The 25,917-nt window shown below is 40.0% G+C and overlaps 1 protein-coding gene across 2 annotated transcripts in view; it reads right to left on the bottom strand.

Moving 5' to 3' along the window:
- Positions 1-25,917, bottom strand: part of kif5ab (kinesin family member 5A, b) — an 85,484-nt gene that overhangs the window by 35,597 nt on the left and 23,970 nt on the right. For both annotated transcript variants that reach the window (XM_087841041.1, XM_087841042.1), the window contains exons 3-14: positions 23,979-24,052; positions 23,529-23,633; positions 23,109-23,157; positions 19,085-19,140; positions 18,455-18,542; positions 18,178-18,302; positions 16,771-16,875; positions 12,767-12,915; positions 10,161-10,309; positions 5,296-5,513; positions 1,397-1,465; positions 78-284 (exon numbers count right to left, since the gene is read on the bottom strand). In XM_087841041.1, the coding sequence (XP_087697167.1) occupies positions 78-284; positions 1,397-1,465; positions 5,296-5,513; positions 10,161-10,309; positions 12,767-12,915; positions 16,771-16,875; positions 18,178-18,302; positions 18,455-18,542; positions 19,085-19,140; positions 23,109-23,157; positions 23,529-23,633; positions 23,979-24,052 (1,394 nt within the window). The remainder of the gene's footprint in view (positions 1-77; positions 285-1,396; positions 1,466-5,295; positions 5,514-10,160; positions 10,310-12,766; positions 12,916-16,770; positions 16,876-18,177; positions 18,303-18,454; positions 18,543-19,084; positions 19,141-23,108; positions 23,158-23,528; positions 23,634-23,978; positions 24,053-25,917) is intronic.

The raw sequence follows: 25,917 nt of genomic DNA, 5'->3' as shown, positions 1-25,917 counted from the left end.
TTCTATTTCTTTATTTTAGCCACAGAACTTTGTTGATAAAAGATTTATTCAAAAAGCCTCCTGGAAGTCAGACTCACCATTTTCTTTGAAAGCTCCTCAGCCAGGAGCTTGTTCTGCACGCTCTTCTCCTCGACTTCTAAGCTTTTCTGGTCATAGTTGACCGCCAGCTCCTCCAGGGCCTGAAGAACCTCTTTTACTTCGGCCTTTGAGGATTCATTCTCGGCCTGCAGCCTGCCGAGCTCCGACTGCACCTTCTCGCTGTCACCTCTGGACGATGCGAGAAGCTGAGGGGCAAAGACATTCGACTTATTGCAAACTGTAAATAGAGAAAAAAACTCTTTTAAAAGTGGAACGGTGAAACTTCCCTGCTGAGCGCTCGCTTCATTATTTACAGAGCAGAGCTGCTGGGTCTTAACAGAGTTATCCTGTTTTCTGGCATAAAGAGCTAAATGTCACACAATATTCAAGCAACTGTACAAAATAATAATTTAAAGATTGAGAGATGGCTTTTGTGCCACCATGTTGTTTGCTGCACTGCTGCAGCCCACTGTGGGTCATTTCACTAAACAGAAGCCATTAAATGTAGATGCTCTCCGCTTGGAGTGCTGGCATATTTGCACTGCAGCATACGGCTTTTATTTAGATAAATGAATGTAACTTTGTGTTACTATAAACAAACCATAGTTGGGTAGTTAGCACTGTGTCAGTTCAACCCACAGCAGGACCATTTGGGAAATGAATGACTAAATTAAGCAAATGTAGAGTCCTCTTCATCCCAAAGCCTTTTTAAGGTTCTCTTCCTCAACAGTTTAGCCTCTCCTATGAAAACACGCTGCAAATACGTCTCTTAATTGGGGTTTAATGGAGTCTTTTAATCGCTGTTCTTCCTGCAAGTACTGATTTACTTACTTGCAGCAGATATTTATGTGATAAAGTGACAATTATAGATCAAATCACTAGAGAGCATGTTTATTTGTCAGCAGCAGTGTTCAGTCATGCCAGCAAAAACAAACAAACAATCGTTCCCCGTTTAAAGTTAGGGAGCAATTTCTAAAACGAACACTTAACAAGCTTCAGTCATTCTTCAGCCTTTTCATCGATTCTTTTCTGCGCTGTTCAGCCACTTAATTTTATTCTAGATTAAACCACTGCTAGCATGTAGAACACAGCAACAGTGATACACTCACAGTTAAACAACGACAGTTTAATTTCTTCAAGTGCTTTTTGGCACCTGAAAGGACTTTTTCTGTCAGTAATCTCAAGGGCAGGATAATAAATGTCTCACAGCTGACTTCTATTCACGGTGTAGTTTTCATTTCCACATTCAAAGACACTGCAGCCCACCGTGAGCTGTTTAACCAAACTGATGAAAGGAAATAAAACCAAGATCCTTTACCTCCTCCTGGTCGAGCATCTGCTCCTTCAGCTTCTCCACCATCTGGCTCTGGTGGTTGATCTCGTCATCCTTTAGTGGGAAAGACACATGCACCCACAGTCTATTATGTGTTCAGTTTCCATTCACAACCAGAGTAATCCGATTACTTTTTTCAAGTAACGAGTAAAGTAAGGGATTACTATTGCAAAAACGGTAATTAGATTACCGTTACTTTCCTGTAGGAACGCTGCGTTACTGCGTTACTAAAACCGTGATTTTTTTTGCGAGAATGTCTCATGACAGTGACGTAAGCGAGAGCGACGTTGGTGACAACAGCTGTGTGCAGATCAACAATGGATCATATATCGAGTGCAGAGAGAGTATGAGCGTGCAGCGTTTAAAGCGTGGAAGTACTGACCTTACTTTGAGTTTGATTCCATAAAAAGTGACAAAAACATTAGTGTCCGTTGTGCGTGGGAAGAAAACTTCTTTTTACAGCGAAAAAAACCCCTAAACTTCCGAGCAAGCTCCGAGTAGCTACAACGTAATGGGAAATTCACAGAGAAACTGGCGGATTATTCCACTGACCGCTGCACACCTGCACCAGGGTAAACCTCCGCCTAACCCTACTCCTGCTTTACAGGTGAAAATAGAGCAACAGGACCGCTAGTCTTTGATGTTATTTATTTTCTGCTGTGTTTTACTTGCATCTATTTGAAAGACTGAGTGTAAACACAAAAAATATTTTATTTTATGTGCTGGAATGTGCAGAAAATAGGTTTAAATATTAAACAAATTTCTTCCAGTCAGAGAATGTTGCATATAATTAAATTTTTGCTTGATGCATAAAGTTAAAAGATTAAAACTAATAAAACAAGTTTTAAAAAGAGACTTTTCCATTTGATTACATTTTGTATGATGGATTATGCAGAAAAAGTAGAATTGGGCTGAAAGATCTATCACTTTATCACCTATTCAGGTTGTAAATCGTGTTGTTAAAAAGTAACTAAGTAATTAATTATTTTGAAAATAAGTAATCGGTAAAGTAACGGGATTACTTTTTTGGGGAAGTAATCAGTAATTAGTTACTGATTACTTTTTTCAAGTAACTTGACCAACACTGTTCACAACTATACGCTTTAAACTTACAATAGACGACAGCTGCATGTTGGACCGGATACCCATACATCTTTTTTTCACCCTAACTGGATCTGCCACTGTGCGCACATTTTAGAAAACGAAGGCCTGATTTATGACAAAAAGGGAACGGCATCAGCAATTATATGGGCAAAATGATCGATCAGTAACCCGACAAAAGAAAAAGAGTGGCTTCATCAGCATAAAAAAAAAGTCAGAGTGAGACAAGTGCCTATATATAAATGACCATCAAAGTGCCTTAAACTTGCATTATCTAATTCCCAGAGGTGGTGAGGTGTCTTCTTTCAAAAAAAGTAATTAAATAAGAAAAATGCCCCAAAGCCCTTATTTCTGTCTCACTGGAAAAAAAATACGGGCTAAAGTAATGAGCATGTTTTAATTCTAAGAACTGCATACCTTCAGACACCTGCAAAGAAAAGTAGAGATCAGAGACAAGGCTCCATCTAGGTTACAAGCCAGACATGTAATTAATTTATCTTATATGTGCAGATTATGAGTCAGAGCATATGCAAGCTCCAAGGCCGGCCTTCAGGCTCCTCATAAAAAACAGCCATTGATGAGCTTTCTTAATAATACTGCAGTACTTGTAGTTCATGTAAGATAATTGGACATATGCAGTCCGAGGTGTTTGACTGTGGTCAGCAGCTCCACAGCTTCCCCTCTAACAAGGAGGTGAGCTCTCCTCCTGAGCAGGTTGTTGTTAGCAGCCAATAAGTCCAACAAAGAAACAAACACACTGTAGATATACGCTGTTTGCCACAGAAACAAGATCCTGGAGGACAGTGTGTAACAACCCTTTTGGGTTATAGCACCACTGGGGGGGGGGGTTGCCCAACTATTGTAGTAGCTATGGGGGTCTCCTAGTGGGTGTGTGTTGTTAGCCATTCTCCTGTTTTGGTTGTTTGTTTTTCCATAATTTGTGTATCTGCAAATATACACCTTCTGTATTTTTCATATGAAAGAAACTATACTGTGGTGGGGCTTGCTAATTTCTTGTTTTTGATTTATGTATGTTTTGTTTTGTTTTGCTTTACTTTTGTTTCATATGTTGTTTGTTTAATTTAAGACTAAAAAAAAAATTTTAATGAATGAGAGGTAAAACTTGAGGGGGTAGGGACAAATAAGTAAATACTTCTACCTACTCCTTTTCAAACAAATAATGGAATAATATATTGTAATGATTGTGAAGGCTCATGTTTGAAATGTTTGAAATAAAAATGAACTGAACTGAACTGAAAACACCTTACTGTTGTAACAGCAGTCTGGCGAGGAAGGAGCGGCTAGCAGGTCCAGCGAGTGTGTGGTGTGGGGGTTAGCTGAATAACCCGAAGCCGGTCAGTTAAATCCAATAACAGACCTTTATTCGCCGTCAGCAACATTACACTTTATAAGCCAGGTCTCCTCGGCTGTACTCGTCCGAGCCTACATGCGCGGGGATTGGTATCGCCAGCGCCAGCTTGTTACAACAGTAAGGTGTTTTCTTGGAGAATGGCTAACAACACACACCCACTAGGAGATCCCCATAGCTACTACAATAGTTGGGCAACCCCCCCTAGTGGTGCTATAACCCAAAAGGGTTGTTACAAGTGTTAGGTACACTACACATGTTACCAATATGTTACCAATGGTAACAGTAGAAACTACTAATACTGTCATCTGTGATTCTTCGGGTGTTTGATAATCTAAAGAAAACATCGTGCTTTGCAGACCAAAATGCAGAGATGGAGAACAAAACCAAGCAGGATTTTTTTTCCAGCTAATGAAAAGCACAAAATCCACTGGGAGACTAAACAAACTCTAAAAACTATCTGAAGACAAGCAGAGAACATTAACAGATGCTGAGACAAAGACTCAGGGTAAGACAGCACTTTTTATACACATGAGGGCAATTAGGAAAGTAGACACAGCAGGCTAAAGAGATGCAGGTGACACTAGTTAAAGACAGAAGGAGAAGTAAAACTAAACACAATACACTAGAGGCAAGCAACTATCAAAATAAAACAGGAAATGAGACCTAACACTAAGTTATAACACAAACTAAACACTCGAAAATACTCAGATCAATAATGCAAAACTATAACACCAAAAAAACCAAAAGGTTAAAGAACCGGGATCATAAGAAGAGGAGGAGGATTTTTAATGCTTGGCTCCACAAAAGCTGCGGGGTCAGTGCTACCAGAGAAAAACAATAATATATATATGTCACATAGTGGTCTGCAGCAGCTCGCACACGCCATACGAGATGATGGGAAATCCGAGTGCAATAAAAGAAAAATCCCAGGTATCTGCTATGTATACATTTGTATCCACAAATACATTTAACATATAGAATATCATGCATCAGGTCTGTTATGACTGCACCACATCAGCAGAGACAAAATAAAATATATGCATCCCCAGGGATACATGAATACAGAGCAAAATGTACACAGGGCAGTGTGCGCGTTCACACAGCAAGGCATGTACAGTATATGCTTCTGCATATTTAAAGGAAAAATCTAGTAATGACACATTATAAAAGCGCGTGTGTACGCAGAAGTCTTAAATAATTTACAGCTTTAACACTTTTCAGAGTTACTACTTCCTCTGTGTTTGCTACATTACTCACTACTACGTGTATGATCCTGAACTCATTAACATAAATAATATATGCATGACACAGTCTTTGAATTAATGTGTGCATAACATTAGAGAAAAGCCGTGGTGCTTGAGGAGCTCTACATCCGTGCACAAATCATCCTCGTGCACTGTTCGTTCATTACCTTATCGTCCAGCTGTTTGTAGAGCTTGCGAATCTCCTCCTCGTACTTTTGCCTCTCCTCCTCAGAGATGTGAACCACAATGGAGGAGGCAATAGAGCAGGGGGTGCAGGGGGTGCAGGGGCTGCATACGTCAAGAACTGACTCCTCAGATTCTGGAAGAACCAGGGGGGCATCCTCAGATCCTTCACACAGCTGCCCCGGCACAGCAGCATTCTCACCTATACACAAGGGAAGATTTTTTTCTCAGGTTTTTGAAAATGTGCTGCTCTTATCTCTCCTGCAAATCCTACCGTAAGGATAAATGCATAAAATGTGATTAGTAGGTTAATCCTTAGTTTAGTAAGTGCCCTAAGCATAATGCAATGTGCCAAAAATGAGTGTTCTTTACCATATAATCTGATTGAACAGCAGTGCAAAATACAATACATACACAACATACATATTATCAAAGTGTCAGTTGGCTTGTGAGAGAAATAATTACGCAAACTCTACACCTCGTGGAGGAGACGGTAAAATGTCTGCCTGCAAGCTTAGTGCCCTCCTTTGGAAGTAAAGAGGTTTATGACATGTCTTTATAAACAGTGAGAGCAGAAGGTTAGGCGAAAGACTCCAGTCTGTTCATTTAACAAATAGTGGGATTCTTATGTTATTAGATATGATCAGTGTTGGTCAAGTTACTTGAAAAAAGTAATCAGTAACTAATTACTGATTACTTCCCCCAAAAAGTAATCCCGTTACTTTACTGATTACTTATTTTCAAAAGTAATTAATAGGGATGATACTGTAAAATGTGTGTGTACTCATACTGGTAAAAGTTAACCGATACCATGAACCGATACTAAATTATTTCATTAATCAGAGGGTGGCTTGTCATTTCTGTTGTAGTTTTTTAGATTGGCCACTAGGGGGCCAATTATTATTTTATTTATTATTTATTTTATAATTTTTTATATTTTATTATTTATTTAATAATAATTATTTTGTTTGTTTGTTTACAATATGGACACTCTGCAATAATTTAAAAGTTTATTTTATTCGCAAACCTAATTTGTATTTATTTTATTCCAAACAGAAGTGTTTATTTATTATTCTGAAAGCTCGAGACAGTGCCAATAGTTCAGTGATATTTTGTAAAATTACAAAGTGGAGACTCTGCAATAATTTAACAGAAGTGCTTATTTTTCACTTGAAATTTTTTTGTGGTCATTTTTATTAAGATTTTCTTTTTTATCGGCAGAGAATAAAATAAAACCTGTCTTCCAATTAATTGCATTTGTGTGTGTGTGTGGTAGAAGTATCGTTTTTTGTACTCTGTATCGGCAAGTACTCAGATCCAATTATCGGTATCGTATCGGTTTGAAAAAATTGGTATCGTTGCATCCCTCGTAATTAATTACTTAGTTACTTAGTTACTTTTTAAAAACACGATTTACAACCTGAATAGGTGATAAAGCGATAGATCTTTCAGCCCAATTCTACTTTTTCTACATAATCCATCATACAAAATGTAATCAAATGCAAAAGTCTCTTTTTAAAACTTGTTTTATTAGTTTTAATCTTTTAACTTTATGCATCAAGCAAAAATTTAATTATATGCAACATTTTCTGACTGGCAGAAATTTGTTTAATATTTAAACCTATTTTCTGCACATTTCAGCACATAAAATATTTTTTTTGTGTGTGTGTTTACACTCAGTCTTTCAAATAGATGCAAGTAAAACACAGCAGAAAATACGTCACTGTCATGAGACATTCTCGCAAAAAAATCACGGTTTTAGTAACGCAGTAACGCAGCGTTCCTACGGGAAAGTAACGGTAATCTAATTACCATTTTTGTAATAGTAATCCCTTACTTTACTCGTTACTTGAAAAAAGTAATCGGATTACTTTTTTGCCCATCTCTGGATATGATCCTGTCACATAATGAATTACTGAACACAGTTTACTTTATATGGAAAGAGAGAAGCTGTAAAGTATGTCCAGTGATTACAGTCACTGTCCACTTTGTTAGGTACACCTGTTTAACTGCTTTTTGTCACAGTTTTTCAGTCAGCCAATCACACAGCAGCATCTCAACGTAGAGTTGTCGGTGCCAGTGATCTGAGTGTTTTCAGAGAGCATTTTTCCATCCCACATTGGATGGTCTGAAAAATAAGAAAGCAGAGGCTCTCTATGTGGAAATGCACCCATGCATCCCAGACTATGCAGAAGAGCATTTGAACCTTGAAGCAGATGAGCTACAGCAGCAGAAGACCACACCACTGCAGGAAACCGAGGTTACAGTTTACACAAGCTTAAGTAGAAGACTGGAAAAACATTGGCAGTCCGACGAGCGTGATAGATGGTAGGGTCAGAATTGGTGGAAACAACATGAAGGCATCAATCCATCCTGTCTCGTATCAACAGTTCAGGCTGGTCGTGGTGATGTGGTCGGATATTGTCCGCCTACTACAAATTGAGCATCATTCAGAGCCTACCTGAGTATTGTTGCTGACCCTTTATGACCACGGTGCATCGATCATCTGATGGCAGCTTCCAGCAGAATAATGCACCGTGTCACAAAGCATCATCTCAAAATGACTTCTTGGACGTCACAATGAGTTCACTATGCTCAATTGACCTCCACATTTGCCAGATCTCGATCCGACAGAGCACCTTTAAGAGGTAGCGGAACAAAGATTCACATCACGTATGTGCAGCTGCCAAACCTGCACCAAGTGTGTGACGGCATCATGTCAATATGGACCAAAATCTCTGATGAATGATTCGAGCAACTTGTAGAATCTATGCAATGAATAATTAAGTCATCTCAAGGCAAAAGGGGAGGGGTGTACCTAGTAAAGTGTCCAGTGCTTGTGTTTTTTAGGGTTAAAAAACAGACATAAATTGAGAAAGAATGAGTTCTTTTTGAACAGGATTGCAGATTCTGTGCTGCAGTGACCACTTTTCTCCAACATGTATGTGTAAACATCTTGATGCAGTTGAAAGAAGAGACTTTCTGTGTTACTGCTGACCGATTTCAGAAGCTGACTACGTCTGCCTCTGCAAGGCTTCACTACAGCACTCATCTGACTAATTAAAAGCACGATAGGTAGCTCTAAAGTAGAGGAGTGATTACACGAAGAACTGGAGTGATTCTAACGCTAATATGCTCAAAGTAATCTCACAACGTACCCAGCTGACACTTTGAGCTCCACCTGTTGACTTGACGGTGTACTAATCAATAAAAGTAGCCACAAAATTAACTGTGACAAAGACCTGCATGTGTGTGTCTCTCTACTGCACACCACAGGAGTTCCTGCTCTGCAATTGAATGAAATTTATTGTGTGAGACAAGCGTTCCTGTCTGTGGGCATGCGGCACAAGATGGAGGTCAATAGCATCTTTCTCAAGGAGCTAATGCCCTGAGGTGGGTAACAACACGGGGGGCAGTGAGGGGGGAAGTGAGTGCGACGATGTTGTCAAAATGATTAATTAGGAAATTAAAAGCACTGAATTGCGTGGGAGACTGGAAGACAATCGAGGAAAAGATTATGTGTGTGAAGGAGAATGGGGTGAAGGAATGAAAGAAATTATTTTCACTAAGAGGTGATCGATAAATCGTTGTTGCAACATTTTTAAAATTCAGGTCATGCTCCGAGGGAATGATCTTTAGGAGAAAAACATCGGAAAAGATTCATTAAATAAGTTGAATGTCAACCAATCGCTAGAACTGAGAGCGCTGACATTCGAAAAGACCTCGTCTAACAAAAGAGACGCATGTGCAAGTGTAATTAACGGGAATGCGTGTGCCTACGATGCTTCGTATACTTGTGTTTTTTAGTGTGCAAACTGAAACAGTTATGAGTGAGTGCGTGACATGTGAGAAGACCGGTGTAAGTTATGACTTTTCTGTAGATGTGATTAGCTCTCGCTTCTGTGAAGATTACTAATGCATAAGGTTTCATAAATCATAAGGCCTGAATCATGTCTTGCCTTCGATACAGTGCAGGGGGAATCCAATTATGCAAAGTGTAAAATTCTGAATAATATGGAATAAAAATAACGAAGAAGGCATTTTTAAGCGTTTCGGGCACAAGTCCAGCAAGTCTGTTTGGCTCCCCTTGTCCCATATCTGCCCTGGCAGGTATTCAGATGATATCAAATGAGGTTAAATCTGCACTTACGTAGACTGCAAAATAAAGCCTGCGGGCTGGTGAAATTTTCATTCCTGTCAGTGAATACTCCTCCATGCATGAAAAGGGACTGGGATAAGGACATGCACTGCAGTGGCTCTTCTTTTCAGAAAAGTAGTGTTTTCTGGGCCGGAGTATCGTCTCTCTCGATCACAAGCTTTTCATCTTTTAACACCATCGTTCTTTTTACCGTATGGCAGGCAGTTAATCTTTTAAAAAAAGGATTAAAGATCAAGATCTACAATCATTTGCTTAAACCAGCACTCAATTTTCACTCTTTTTGTTTCTTTTATAGGAGTAATTTAAGACGTCTGCAGCCACACTTGCAGTTCTGTGATGCTCTGAGCTAAATGCTGGCGCTTTGCATGTTTTATTACATTTCTACCATCCTATTTTCACCTTTTATTATACTAACATTTGCTAATTAGAACTAAACATAAACTGCAACTGATATTAGTGGGAAAGTAATTAATTCTCTTGAGACCATGAACATGTTCAGTGCAATCCGTTCACTAGTCTCGAACAAAGAGGCCTGCAAACATCCCCACACAGTCTCTGGCATTAGCGCAGTTGAAAATATATGCATTTCATGGTTCTCACTGATAAACTGAAAATGCACAGGCAACTATTTTTACCGTCTCTTGGGGGAAGATGATGTTAAGCGTTTTTTTATATCAGTGCAAGTATTACCGTTCCTCCAGCAGTTCAGCTCTGCCTCGAGTCTTTGAATAGTTTCCTTCATTGACCTGTTCTTTTCCTTCTCCTTTTCATACTTCTTCTTCCACTGCTCTGCTGTGAGCTCCAGGTTCACTGATACAGTATTCCTAATGGTCTTGGCTCTAATTGGAGGGATACAGTGAGGGAGGGAAGACAGAAAGGAAAGGAAACAGCATGAGGGGAGGGTAAGAGGAAAATATATAGACAAGAGAGAGAAAAGGGAAAGTGCAAGACAACAGACGAGAACAGAGAAACTGTCAAAACAGTTGCCAGTCGCAGCTGCTCGATGAAAATATGTTTCCATCTCATTAACTGGTATGCAAATTGGGTTTCTTCCAACTTTGGTTAAAAGGGATATGATGAAGAGGAAGGAATTTAAAATATAAAAATGTATCAACCCCCCTGAAGCATATTCACATCAAATATACAGCACTTATCATATAAGGTAGAGTATTTATGGGAGGATAAAAATTCACAGAAAAGTCTTTAGGTTTTGTTTTTGTAGTGACTGAAACATGACCACTGCAAACAAACAATTATGTTTGTTTAATTAATGAACTTGAAGGTCAATATTTGCTTTGACGTCTTCGTTCGTCTACTGAACTCTCACAGGTAGCTCTCGTAATTCCTTCAAGTAGTCTTCAGAAATATTTCTCCGGGCTTTTTGAAGGACATCCCAAAGCTCTACTTTGGATGTTTCTGCCTTTTGTTCCATTCTCTGCCGAGATGATCCCACACTGCTTCAGTAACGTTGAGGTCCGGGCTCTGGGGAGGCCAGTCCATGACTGATAGTTTTCCACACGTATACTTGGCAGTGTGTTTGGAATCATTGCCATGCTGAAAAATGAAGGTGCTGCTAATCAGATGCTTTCCAGGTGGCACTGCATGGTGGATCAAAATCTGATGGCACTTTTCTGCATTCATAATTTAATCAATACCGGTAAGATCCTCTACACCACTCGCTGAAATTAACCTCCAAAACATGACAGAGTGTTTACAGATGTCTGTAGATACTCACTGTTGTACCCCACTCCACTGGAAATACCGACATACATAAAAAACACTCCTTTAGACCTGTTGCCACTGGTTTTCAGTCCAGCTCTTTGTAATTTGGCATACATCAGCCTCTTCCCCCTGTTTCCTTTCCTTAGAAATGACAGCTGCCCTTACACTAACACAATTTTTGATGAGGTTTTGGTGAAGAGTGGACAGATCAACTGAAGGGCCCGATGCTTCTCTCAGGTCCTGTCAGATCTTTGCTAGTTTTTTTCCTCCCCATTTCTTGAGGACATTACTTTTGGATACTGGTCATCTGCTGTAGGTGTTTTTTTTTGACCTACTATTTCCTTTGTTTTACTTCACTTGGAGAAAAAAAAGGAAAACCCTTAAAAAACTAACCCAGGAAAATGACCGGGTTCAAGGACTGGATTAAAAAATAGGCAATGTCCAAGAAAAACTTCAGACCTTCAGAAACACCTTCAGAAAACCCAGAGAACTATTGTTCAAGATCACTTTTACAAAAATCCTGAAAGTCTGGCTCCTTGGAAGGAAAATATAAAGAAACGAGAGGGTGGTTCAAGACTTTTGCATAGTGACATACAACAAAAATACGTGGTTTTACAGCTGAAACACCCACAGCACTCAGTGGCTTTCCCTTCATTTCACACTTCAGTGAGAAAACACTGTCTGTATTCAATTATTCCCTGACATTAGTCAGACAAACGGTGTTATCCAGAGTCTCGTCACATCAGAATATAGATAACATGTTTGGATAGGGAAATACTGAAAATCAAACATCAAGTGGCATATGTTCTGAATGCTGAACAAAGTGGTCATGACTTATTTATGCTCTGCATAAATACACAGTCCACCCATAAAACCTGTACTTTTAATAATGAATGAAACAACAATAATGACCTTAAGCTAGGATTGCAGACCTAACACTGTTGACCTTTGTGTCCATTCAAAGGCTTTTCTGAGAAAATATGCTGAATTCTACAGGGCAGATGTATTTAATGTCGTTTTACAGTATCTCTTATACATTCTATTAATCTTTAAAATAGATAATGGTTGGCACTGTACAGCTAGTGCTTCTGACAAAAGAGACCAAATCTTTAAAGTCAAACATCCATTGTGAATTCTCTAACTGCCTTTGCTCTGTAATACATTATTTATTTCAACCAACACTCCAATGTCAGTCTCAATTCAATGGTAGGGGAAAGGCTGGATGTCCACAAAAAAGCCTTTTCAGGATATTTCTTTTCAATCTGTGGGGTTTTTTTTTAAGTCGACAGCAAGTAAAGAGAGGAAATCTGGCAAGCAAACCAAATCAGACTCCATGAATGCAGCTTACCTATCTGAAGAGGGGGGTAAAACAGATTTTACAAAACAAAAGAAAGCCTGCTTCTAAAGCAACTTTGTCAAAGGAAAAGTTCGAGGAAGTAATATGTGAACAGCATATCTGAGGTGAGCACATTTCAGCAAAAACATCCCCCCGACTGCAGCTGAGAGAGACGCAAATGTGTGCTGTGCTTCGCAGCGCTAGACGTTCATGGCTACTTAGCATGGAAGAACGTTACCGTTGGCCAAACATCAAGGTGGATTTGGTCTCTGTATCGTTGTAGCTAGAGGGAGAGCAACAGATAAACATGGTGGTGCGGCAGTTCCCGCCCAGCGAGTCCTGTAGGATGCGAGTCATTTTACTGTCACGGTATGGCACATGGGATTTCTACAAAGAGATAAAAAGAAGCGAAGAAAGAGAATTAAAGATAGCAACGGGCAGTGAAAAAGACAAACGAGAGGATTGAAAAGCTGAAGGAAATACTGAATTGCTGCACCGTCACGTCTGTCTTTGAAAAACTAAAAATATGTGTTGTTTGCATCAGGAGAGAACAAAGAAAAAGGTGATTTCTCTCTCTCTGGTAGATAATTGACAGTATAACCTTTTAAACACTTGAAATGTTTTCAAAAAGACTGTCCTTGCTCAGAAGACTGAATAGCAGCAGAATTTCTAACAGATTTCTGAGGCATTTACAGCCTGAGAGCCTTTCCTTTAAGTTTACCAAGAGTTCCCTAAGCCTTTTCAGCTTGTTTCTTTAAAGCCTTCAGAGGCGTATAATAACACGAGATGGGGAGTTTTTTAATTATAACGACAGAGCTTGAAAGGAGTGGGTCGACTGGATTGTATTACCAGCTGTAGCAGCGGTGGGAATCATGGGTGAGGAGGGACGGATATCTGCTAACAAGCTAGCATGTTTCTGCAAGCATTCATCCAACCCAGCTGCAAGACAACAGTGTGGATTTCATTCAAGGTGCACTGCTGTTATTTCCAGCGGCAAATACTTCAGTGTAACTGCATCTCACATGTTAGCTGGGGTTTGGGAGTACTTTAAAAAGTAGAATCTGGCAGTGACACAATAATAATAAATACATAGGTTTCGCTACAATTTGTGCTTATGACCCATTTGGACATAGCCATTAGGGCTGGGTATCGTCACTGATTTTTAGAATCGATTCAATTCCGATTCACAAGGTCCAGAATCGATTCGATCCACGATTCGATTTAATTCGATTCGATTCGATTCACTTCGATTTGAATCTGGGAAATTGTGACAGTCAGAAATATTATAATTCAGATTAGTACGTTTACATATTTTTGTATCTATAAAAAGGAAGCTGACACATGCAAGACTTTATCAAAGGTGTGAGCGTCACAGCAGATACCTTTGTGTCAAAGTAGCTGAAGATAAAACACAGAAACACATGAAGGTGATTTTTCCTGGCCTGGGATTTTATAAAAATATTCTGCAGTACATCAAAAACGAAAGAAAACCATTAATCAACATATGAACATTACCTCTGAAGTTACAGCGGTTTTATTAGAGACAGGGCTAAGCATTTTGCATTTTGCATAATTTTAAAAAGTTTAAATTTGTTCAGCATTGAACGGCAGAAATTAGGTTTTCTTTTCGGAAGTATATAAAACAGAAAAAAAAAAAAAAAGTCGGCCGATAGCGCTGTAAACAACGGTAGACTTGTGCATAACAAGCAAGCGAATAATGCAGAAAACCGTACAGAGAGAGAGAGGGGGAGAGAGAGAGAGAGAGCTGTGCATCGTGGTCGAAGCAAAACAGTAAAAGTAAGAGTGAATACATGACGATGTTTTTGTGAAGCGTAGTTTGGATCTTCTTTTGCTGCTGGTTCGGTCAATATTGTTTGGAGAGACATCAAACTAACAGCTTTAGAATCAGCGCATAAAGGGCGTGAACACAAAGCGCGGACCCGCCGACAGATCAGAATCAGCGCGCTGTCGGCTTTCAGCCCCGACCGTGAGAAATTCGACATCTAACTGATTCTGATCCGCGGGTTGCGCTGTGTGTTTAAGTCTTTGTGCAGAACCCGTGTTCCTGCTCTCATTTACTGTTTTAGCTGTTTGGTGGTTGTTGAAATTTTGTGAGATTTCACCTGAGATTCTGGCATTTCGGGCAAAATAAATTTATATTAAAAAAATCGATTCAGGATTTTAATGAATCGATTTTACGTAATCCAAGCCAGAATCGATTTTAATCGATAAATCGATTATAAAAACCCACCCCTAATAGCCATATCAGCTTGTTTCTAGTTTTAATCTCAAGCTTAGCTAGCCAGATGCTGATAGTATTTGCAGTATGAATACAAAACTGCTAATCTAACTGATGTTTTTCCCAAAATGTCAAAGCGTGCTATTCCTTTATATTGGATGTACAGGGTGGGTCATTTATATGGATACACTGTAATAACATGGGAATGGTTGGTGATATTAAAGTCCTGTTTGTGGCACATTAGTATATGTGAGGGGGGAAACTCCTCAAGATGGGCGGTGACCATGGTGGCCATTTAGAAGTCGGCCATCTTGGATACAACTTTTGTTTTTTCAATAGGAAGAGGGCCATGTGACACATCAAACTTATTGGTAATGTCACAAGAAAAACAATGGTGTGCTTGGTTTCAACGTAACTTTATTGTTTCATGAGTTATTTACAAGTTTCTGACCGCTTATAAAATGTGTTCAATGTGCTGCCCATTGTGTTGGATTGTCAGCGCAACCCTCTTCTCCCACTCTTCACACACTGATAGCAACACCGCAGGAGAAATGCCAGCACAGGCATCCAGTATCCGTAGATTCAGGTGCTGCACATCTCATATCTTCACACCATAGACAATTGCCTTCAGATGACCCCAAAGATAAAAGTCTAACGGGTCAGATCAGGAGACCTTGGGGGCCATTCAACTGGCCAACGACGACCAATCCACTTTCCAGGAAACTGTTCATCTAGGAATGCTCGGACCTGCACCCATAATGTGGTGGTGCACCATCTTGCTGGAAAAACTCAGGGAACGTGCCAGCTTCAGTGCACAAAGAGGGAAACACATCATCATGTAGCAATTTCAACTATCCAGTGGCCTTGAGGTTTCCACTGATGAAGAATGGACCCACTATCGTTGTAACCCATATACCAAACCATCACTTTTGTTGTTCCAACAGTCTTGGAGGGATCCATCCAATGTGGGTTAGTGTCAGACCAATAGCGGTGGTTTTGTTTGTTAACTTCACCATTCACATAAAAGTTTGCCTCATCGCTGAACAAAATCTTCTGCGTGAACTGAGGGTCCTGTTCCAATTTTTGTTTTGCCCATTCTTCAAATTCTGTGCGCCGATCTGGGTCATCCTCGTTGAGATGCTGCAGTAGCTGGAGTTTGTAAGGGTGCCATTTGTGAGTAGCTAATATCCGCCGAAGGGATGTTCGACTAATGCCACTCTCCAGTGACATGCGGCGAGTGCTACGCTATGAGCTCTTGCTGAATGAAGCTAGGACAGCCACTGATGTTTCTTCATTAGTGACAGTTTTCTTGCGTCCACATTTTGGCAAATCCAACACTGAACCAGTTTCACGAAACTTAGCAAGCAGTTTGCTAACTGTAGCATGGGAGATGGGTGGTCTCGTAGGGTGTCTTGCATTGAAATCTGCTGCAATGACCCAGTTACTGCGTTCACCAGATATCAACACAATTTCGATCCGCTCCTCATGTGTTAACCTCTTCGACATGTCAATGGCTGTGAACAAAGAGAAACTTGTAAATAACTCCTGAAAGAATAAAGTTACGTTGAAACCAAGCACACCATTGTTTTTCTTGTGACATTACCAATAAGTTTGATGTGTCACATGGCCCTCTTCCTATTGAAAAAACAAAAGTTGTGTCCAAGATGGCCGACTTCTAAATGGCCACCATGGTCACCGCCCATCTTGAGGAGTTTGCCCCCTCACATATACTAATGTGCCACAAACAGGACTTTAATATCACCAACCATTCCCATGTTATTACGGTGTATCCATATAAATGGCCCACCCTGTCTTCAGATACACACAGCAGATTTATTGTACTGTGTAATTTGGCCTTGACTAGCTACTAAACTAATTACCTAATTTGTGAAATTTAGGTTGTTTTGATCTAATACTTTCAGCTAATTCACTGCAGGTTTGGGGAAAAAATGTTTAAACAACATGAAGCTAATGATAGACCTTGGAACAAATCTCCACCGTACCGTTCCTTCAGCCAGCGCTGAGATGACGTTCCCCAGGGCCGACAGAGATTTGTTGATGTTCTTAGCCTCATCCAGCACCGCTCCCTCGGCGCCTGTCTTACTGACCTGACACACATACACCCGCAGACAGGAGGAATTAGTCCGTAAAGAACATTATCAGCAGGGAAATTATGTTTATTTTCCTGGTGGCACTGACACTGTGGTGTAATTTAGCAGTGAGAGGGTTCACTCTGTGCATTTTCAGTTCATTTGTTTCAGTGAATTGTTGCAATAATTGACATTTTGCATGTCGAAAATGTCAAATGGCAGCATGCAGCTCAACAAACTGTAGAAAAATCAAGTTTGAAATAATAAAAAAAATCAAATATGAGTACATTTGTCCAAATGTAACTGTTATTTTAAAGAAATACACAGAAATAATTATTAGAAATCCGTCTTGCAATAAAACTGCAATAAAAAGCACTTACACAGCATCAGAATGAAGAATTTGTGCATGCACAGCTAATTGCTAACAGACAGAAACACTGACAAGCCCAGAAGGTTTCCACACTTTGAAAGGAAAGGCACACGCTATTCTGTCATAATCGCCATGGGATGCAATTATTTACGGCAAAATAATGAGGAGCTTAATTACAGAGGAGAGCAAGTCGTCCTATCAAAGGTTTCTGTGGACCAAACGTCAGGCTCCTGTTCAGTCCAGTCAATGACGGTTTGTACCAAAGCCTAAAAAGCTGCTGGAGTAGAGCCTTTTACTTATTGAGCCCCAGGGAGGACCAAGACAACTTACAGATGCACTATCAGCACTTATCAGCTACAAACCACAGACATCAACATCTATCCAGACTCTACTGCAATCTAACGCTCTAAGTTTTCTACCAATACTATCAACACAAGGAGCCAAGAGCCAGGTTTAGTGGTGCCTCTAATGTATTTTCCAGCGTTTGACCTATGTCCCGGTGATAGATTGTTTTATAGATAGTGTGATGGGGCTGAGATGACTCAGATTTCACCTAGAAGACCTTTAAAAGTGGAATGAATTTGTTGTTCTTTGATTCCCATCAGTTTGATGTTTATCTTGTCTGAAAGCTCCATTTAGCACTTGTTATTTTTCAGAATAAACAGTAACCCTGATAATGCATCTGCGACAGACTGAAACAACCCTACAGATTAGGAATCAGCTCTCAGCCTCTGAACTTTTCTATAAAGTGGAATTTTTAAAAATCAGAGCAATCCAAAGCAATAAAGATTCAGGTTTAGTAGCTTTAATGCATTGTTCATCAGCTTCTTTGATGTCTGAAAACACAATTTCAAAGCCCCCAGTGTTTCAAACCCCTGTCAACAGCAAACGTCTGGAGTTTATAGCCCTCCTTTTAATGTTTTTGAAAGAAAAATCCCCATTCTTCCTACCTTCTCACTGCCAGCTAGGTCAACCAGATATAACTTCCCACTCAGCTTCTGCTCAGTCTCCACGTTTTCTTGTTTGATGTTAATCAGGAAGATGCTGTGACTGCGGGAACTATGCTCATTCATGTCTAAAGAACAAACAAAAGTTCATTCAATTTAGTTCAAGTCTTCACTCCATGCATTTCTCCCCTTTGCACATTAATCTTGAAACTTTGAAGGGGGAAAAAAAGTCTGACGGAGTGAGTGTCACAACATCAGGAAGATCAACAGTGTGACTCACTGGTGACAGCAACGTGACGGTTGGCCTTCCCCTCATCTATCACATCCATCACCTCCTCGGGACTTGTGACAAAGCGCTCAGTGCAGCCCTTAGCGAAGCAGGAAATCAAATATACGTTCAGTAATATGCACAAATATTAGCTAAACATACAACAGATCATCATGAGCGCAGAGCCAGTATTAATAATTGTGGTTTCTTTAACGTGGACTAAGACAGCTTAGATGAGAACATTGATAACACTCTCAGTCATGTCAGGAAACAGTAGAAAGAGTCAGCGTTGTTCCTCTGTACCTACATAAAAATTCTATTTGTTTGTTTTCCCTCTTTTTTTGAGGGTTTTCCATGTTGACTGCCTCCAGGTTTTGAGCGAGATCAACCAGAGCGCAGTCATTTCCACAAACACAGTAAAGTTAGGTGTGATGATGCATTATAGAGCCCTAGGTGAGCAGATAACTTTATTTTCTTATCATTTGATTAAGCCAGAACTGGGAAAACTAGCAAGCTGCTGGCTGTCAGTCTCAGACATGTCAATCTTCTCTCGCTGATCTATTCTTACACTCATGAACAACAAAAACAGCATCTTTATAATAGAGAAAAATGCAAACTGAATGGCGTCTGTAGGTGACTCACCTTCACATAAGGAACTCTGTGTTTGTCTTCGTGCACTGACAGATTTGTCTTTGTCACTGTGTTAGGAGGAGAAAAAAATGGAAGATGTCATTTTTTTTATTACCTAGAGGATTGAGCGTGTGTGTTCATGTGCGTAAGTGTTTGCCCATGTGTGTGTTTGGGCAAATAAGCATCTGCATGGAAGTTTTCTTCCTTTCAGCACAACTATAATGAGACCTGACTATGTTCCCTTCATATTTGTGAGTCAGCCTCTATCCTCTGTGTGAAAAAATACTCGAGGGCCTGGCTATGAATATTTTCAAAAGAACTGAAGCCTTATTTTTTTGTATAAAGTCAAAGTGAGAGGTTAAGCACGTGCCTCTGATAATGTCATTGAACAAAATACCAATTTTTGGCAAGGGCACTTACTGGCCCAAATTCCTGCATTAGTCACTCCACATTTGAAAGTCTTATCATGTCGGTAATTAAATTTCACCAGATTGTGGAGGCCGTTTTCTCCCTTGAGACTGTTAGTGTGTGCTTGTGTGGTTTCATCCTACAGCAATTTCCCCCCATAGGTTGTTGTTCTCCTGCCTCCATTCATCTGGCTTCTTGTTGACTCTTTTTGTTCAGAGTCTAAATGTTGCACAGGCACTGTGGACTCCCCTGCATACAGATGGAGGCTTTCACCACTGTCTCTGGCTCCATTAAAGATGTAATCACACCCCTCTATCCTGGCCTCTCCATCATTTTACACGGGTTGTATATCGGCGATAAGACTTCGAGCCGAAATGCTGAGTTGACTCTGGGTGTATATAGAAAATAGAACAAAGCGAAGATATAAAGGAAGCCAGTGAGGTTGTTTACTTTTTCAATTTAACTTCACAGATCAGTTTAATTTTACGGTTTTTAAATTAAAAGGCCATGAAAAGCGAGGAGGCGAGGGCGTGATAATAAATGTTCCTTTTCACAAGAGCGGAATAATTGAAAAAGCATGCTTCTTTTCCTTGATAGCTTCACAGCTTTTATTTATAAAAGTGTCAACTCAAACAGCACCAACGTGTGTTTGTGTGAGAATCCATCAGCGTCTTCGTGTTCTCCACAGAATCCACGTTTTTAGTGTTTGCAGCATTAGTACTGCAAAGTCCATCTTATGTTGTAGCGTTACCAGCTGGTTTTGAAACCTAAGACTGTAAGTGTTAACCTCAACATTTATATGTAGTTAAAACATCAGGAGAAATCACGGGTACAACTCTCCTGACTCCCCGAGACATTTTTAATACGGTCCACTGTTCAGCAGGCTAACAGGATTTCAGCTGACCTCTGTTAGGAGATCTGGGGTCACTTTGTGCTATAAGCACTCGGTGGACCCTCACTCAGTTAAACTGAGTAATGACAAACTCAACACAGAAAACACATCACAAACCTAAAGAAGTCCAGTTGCCTTCTTTTTTTAGCTTCTCAAAAATTTCCCCTATTAATTCACTCAAAAAAGATAATTAAAAATGATAATACAGGCAGAAAAGTCACAGAACATTTTCTGTTTTTCTTTCTTTTTTTACTGTGCAGGACAGGAAGTCGGGAGCCTTTGAGGTAACTCTTTTATCATTGTTCTTTGTATGCTGCTGCTAAATGTCCATCTTTGCATATTCGCAGACTCTCCCATTGGTTGATCTTTATCTATAAATCTCTCCTGGGGCTGGTTCCATCTTATTTAAAATACTGCTGCTTACGTTTAAAATTAGCAACAACACAGCACCGAGCTACCTTAAGGAACTCCTTAAATCGTATGTTCCTGCCAGAGCATTAAGATCATCTACTCAGTTACTCTTGGTGCAGCCTAGATCTCGGCTGAAGTCTAGAGGTGACCGGGCGTTTGCCCTGGCTGCACCAGAGTTGTGGAATAACCTTCCGATTGTGATCCGGGCGTCTGATTCCATCCAATCTTTTAAATCACGGTTAAAAACCTATTTGTTTAATCTCGCCTTTCCTGCTTGTTAATGCTCGCACCTGACTTTTAGACTTACTCTATTTTTTCTTATACATATTTTTATGGCTTGTGCTTTTATTATGTTTTTATTTTGATATGCATTTTATAATATTTGGTGGATCATAAATTTGATTAGTTTTGAAGTTGTACATCCTTACATTTCATGTGGTGCCTTTATTAATGTTTTATTTGTTGCTTTGACTGTTTTCGAATAGAATATGCAGTGGGAATATAGAGGGAGATATGTAGTGAAAGTTTTGCCTGGGTTGATTGTGCGTCGATCCATTGGTAATGCCTAAGGGCTCCAGTAGGTGGGTTCGCGCGCTTCCTCCTTCACTCAATACAGACGAGTGAGAGTGAGAGCTTCGTGTCTGTGCCGTTCTTTCACCTCTCCTCACTATTTCCCCTGTTTAAGGTAACTGTCATGGACAAATCTGTATAAATGTGTGTTACTGTTGATTATTACGTTGTTATCGTTGTTCATTGTAGCGAAAGATGTGAATTGCGGACTGTTTTTGGCTGAGAAGTTTCAGTTAATCTCTGTTACTGTGTATGCTAGCTTTCGCTATTACTCCGCCATATTGTGTGAAGAGTTTTCTGTTACTATCTGTTTAGTTTCTGAAACTCAATACAGACAAGTGAGAGTGAGAGCTGCGTGTCTGTGCCGTTCTTTCACCTCTCCTCACTATTTCCCCTGTTTAAGGGCACAACAAATACCCCTGTGTATTAGTGGCATTGACCTAGGATATTTGATACTTTGCTAAGGCCTTATAATACTCGTGTTACTTCTCTGTCTCTTATGTTAAGCACTTTGGTATACCGCTGGTTTTTAAATGTGCTCTATAAATAAAGATTGTTGTTGTTGTTATGTGTTTATATGTGTAAAAACCACAACCAATACAGCCTTCGTTCGAACAAAATCATACAATTGATTGTCCCAAAAATCAGAACAGAATTGGGGGAAAAGGCTTTTAAATACCCTGCCCCTGCTTCCTGGAATAATCTGCAGAAGGAACTGAAATTATCAGAATTGGTTACCTTGGGAGAGTTTAAGTCTGTCTTAAAGGAACGAGAGAACAGCTCTTTTACTCAGTGTGATTGTTTTTAATGTACTCTTAATTTGATCTGTTATTGTATATTTTACACATGTTGGTATGGGATATTGTATTTGTTTTAAATGTTATATACCTATGTGGTATGTGACTTTTGTTGTCATGATGCCAGGTCTCTCTTGGAAATGAGATTTTTAATCTCAATGAGATTTTTTACCCGGATAAATAAAGGATTAATAATATTATTATTTTTCTACTGGTATTTATTATAATTGCATCTGTATTTACTAAAAATGTGCCCATTTTCTTTTTGTCTGTTTCTGTGATGCAGTCGTTGCCTGTCCCAGGATGATTTTCTCCTATGGGAGACAACAACGGAATAATATCTTAAACGTAAATATAAAGCGATTAGCCATAAGATTAAAAACCCTGGCACAGATACTTATCCTTGATAATTTAGGACACCTTGGTTCCTGAGATTCACTTTATTATTGCTTTGATAAGTACCACCCAAGTAATCGTTGTCTCACACCCATTTCCCACCACCACATTTCCACAGCTCACAACAAGAACTGTTTAGAAATGGCTGGAGGAACATAATAAAGAGCCCACGGTATTGACCAGCTCCCAAGCTCCCCAAATCCCAATCCGATCAAGCAGCTGCAGGATGCATTGGAATAAGTCCCAACCACTGAGGTCGACCAGCCCAGAGGGCTTGAAAGTTCTGCTGCTCGTATCCCAGTGCCACACGCTGTAGGACACCGTCAGAGGTCACATATCCATCTCATTCAGAAAGAGGCAAGTAAATTTAATGCTGTGGCTCATCGCTATAGATGTGCCTGTCAGTTTTGCATAGGGTTCAAACACTTTAAGTAATAAGGTCTTAAAATGTCAACGGTTAAACATGATTCATCTGTGTGTGAGCAGACAGCTTTTAAATCTGTGTTGTGACACGGAAAACTACAAAGCATTAACAAAATTGAGCTGTGTTTCAGTTTTATACCGTCCAGCAGGTCCCGGATTTTATCCATGTAGATCTCAAAGTAGGAGACCTGCAGCAAAGACAAAAAAACATTTGATAGCAAATATTTTATCAGGGATACAGAAAGAGAATTCAATGCAGATAAATGAGGAGGATGATAGGTGCTCACTGTACAAATACAAAATGCTGCAATAATCTGCTGTGGCTGTGATGAGGTATTATCCTCTATTATAAGACTGTGATGTAAAAGGGAAAATGCTGTGGGATGATCATGGTTTATTTATCATGATTTATTGATGCTTGGCTGATTCCACTCAACCCATCCATGTGAGGATTACATCAGAGCTTCAAGTTGTATTTCTACTGAATATATTCCATCTAAAAGCAGACGTAAGGTAAAAATGCAAACTTGAACACACAAACGTCAGAATCCACACCAACCTTTATGTGGAATTCAAGATTCTCATCCATGGCAAATATATGTTCAAAAATGTCCTCAGCAATCCGCGGTATTATCCCCATTCCCTGGGGATCGTGAAGGTTCCCCTAAAGGAGGATTGAAATGAGATGGAGACATGTAAGTGAAGAGCAGGATAAATGCAGACCCTGGGACGAATAAAGTCGATAGAACAGTAAAAGAAAGGAGAGCAGCGAGGCTTTTGACTTGAAAGCGAACAGGGTTGTTTCCCACAGAGAGTTGTAAAGAAGGTTAGTTTCCACATGAGGCTGAGAAAGAAAGATAGAGAATGATGACCATGACGGAGGCAGACATAAAGTCAGGACAGGCAGAGGAGCAGATGGCGTTTAAAAAGGAGGAAAATGCGTGTATCTCTGTGCTCGCACGTGCCACATTGAGAGGGCTACCTTTTGAATTTTTTAGCAGCACTGTACCTCCATGGTGTGTGTCTTTCCTGAGGAAGTCTGCCCATAGGCAAAGATAGTCCCATTGTATCCTCCCAGTACATCTGAAGCGAGGAAGAAGAAACAAAAGCACGTTAGAGAAGAAAGCAAGGGGGGCGAAATAAAATAGGTAAAGAGTGAGAAAATAAAGAATGGCAGGAGAGAACAGGTGCAAAAATATAAACAGATATAAATTTCTATCCTGAGTCACATATGTGGAAACCAAAAAATGATAGCAGCCTGTTATGCCTGGCTTACCCTTCAAATCCTCAGTGCCAAAGTAATCTACTGGTGGTTGGAAGTGTATTTGTACACAAAGAAAGGGAGCTGTATTGTGAGGACCCTCTCCACCCGAGGTCCATTCACCCTGCTCGCTACCATGGTTCGTTCATTGTCAGCAACATTGGGAACACCTGGGCCCAGTGTGCCAGTGCCCTATAAAAGCCTTGGAGCTCAGCTTTTGTGCCCCTCCCCCAGCCCCTAAGTCATTCATCTGCGTTTTTGGGTCACCGCTTCTTATATTAAAAATTCTTGAAAGAGCACCTGCAAACAGCTGCATGGCCATTTGCAGATGAATCATCTATGTGAAAAGGTTCAATTAGGTTTTGGAATTCATCAACAGCACTGGTTACTAGTTACAATGTCACACTGTCACACATTCATCAACAGCACTAGTTACTAGTTACAATGTCACACTGTCGGAGGCACTTCCTACGACCGCTGACAGTGGACTCATCTCTAGTCCTGTTAGACTTCAGTGCACTTGATACTGTTGAACATTTTAATACCGAGACTATAACAAACTGTTGATCTTAAAGAAAATAAACTGCAGGGGTTTGAATCTCATCAATCTGATTCTGATTTGTTCACGTAAATGGGGCCTTTTCTTCCCTTACAAAAGTTTATCGTGGAGTTCCCTTAGGCAAAAAAAACTGCATATATTTTCAGTGCTATGCAGATAATATCCATCTTTATTTATCTAATGAATCCAGATGACACAAACATGTCTGAAAGACATAAAGGCTGGATTAATTCAAATTCTTAATTTGGCGTCACTATGTGCATCATCTTTATGCTCACATGACGGGTGGATGGGGTGGCTGTAGCGCAGGTGGCAGAGCGGATCAGCCACTAACCAGAAGGTCGGTGGTTCAATCCCAGGCTGCTCCAGTCTGCATGCTAAATATCCTTGGGCAAGATACTAACTAAGGATTCACACTCCGATGGATGCATCGGAGTGTGAATGTTAGATACTTAGCACTTAAGCTGGTGTGATTGGGTGAATGAATTAGCTGTATAAAGCGCTTTGAGTGCTCGGACAGAGTAGAAAAGCGCTATATAACAACCAGACCACACGACTGGTTTGTGACACATAGTTTAGTATTTTTACTTTGTTTCTCATGTGGACATTAGTGTCCGTGTGCCAGGCTTTACACTGCTCTAAACACTGTTTTAAACTGTCAGGTTTTCTATCCTCAGTTCTACATGATGTCAGAGAGGGAGACTCTGTAATATGGTCATCTCAGATACAAAGATCTGGCTGTCAGGAGTTGATATGAAGCGAGTCATCCTAAAAAGCTTCTTTCAGATGGTGGATGAACGGAGAGGAGTCACCAAGACCCTTTGTAAAATAAAAAAGGATTATTTTTGAACGATGAATTATGAAAAGCTACTCTAGTAGAGTCCAGAAATGAAAATATGAATGTGAAAAGAAACATGGTAATGGTAATGGTCCGCTTTAATAGTAAGATTATCACACTGAATTTGCTCAAATCTAAATAAACCTGCCAACCTGCCAACTCTGTGTACCTCAAGGTGTCAGTCAAGGAGGTTGTGTGATTACATACCAGTTATACTAATTATACCCTTATCAACAGGCCCTCTTACCAATTATAAGAGGGCCTGTTGTTTCAGCCGTGAAAAAAGTCGG

This window comes from Neolamprologus brichardi, chromosome 5 (genome assembly GCF_056152115.1).
Source record: "Neolamprologus brichardi isolate AB-2024 chromosome 5, ASM5615211v1, whole genome shotgun sequence".
NCBI classification, from domain to species: Eukaryota; Metazoa; Chordata; class Actinopteri; order Cichliformes; family Cichlidae; genus Neolamprologus; species Neolamprologus brichardi.
This window is presented reverse-complemented; position numbering and strand designations above follow the sequence as displayed.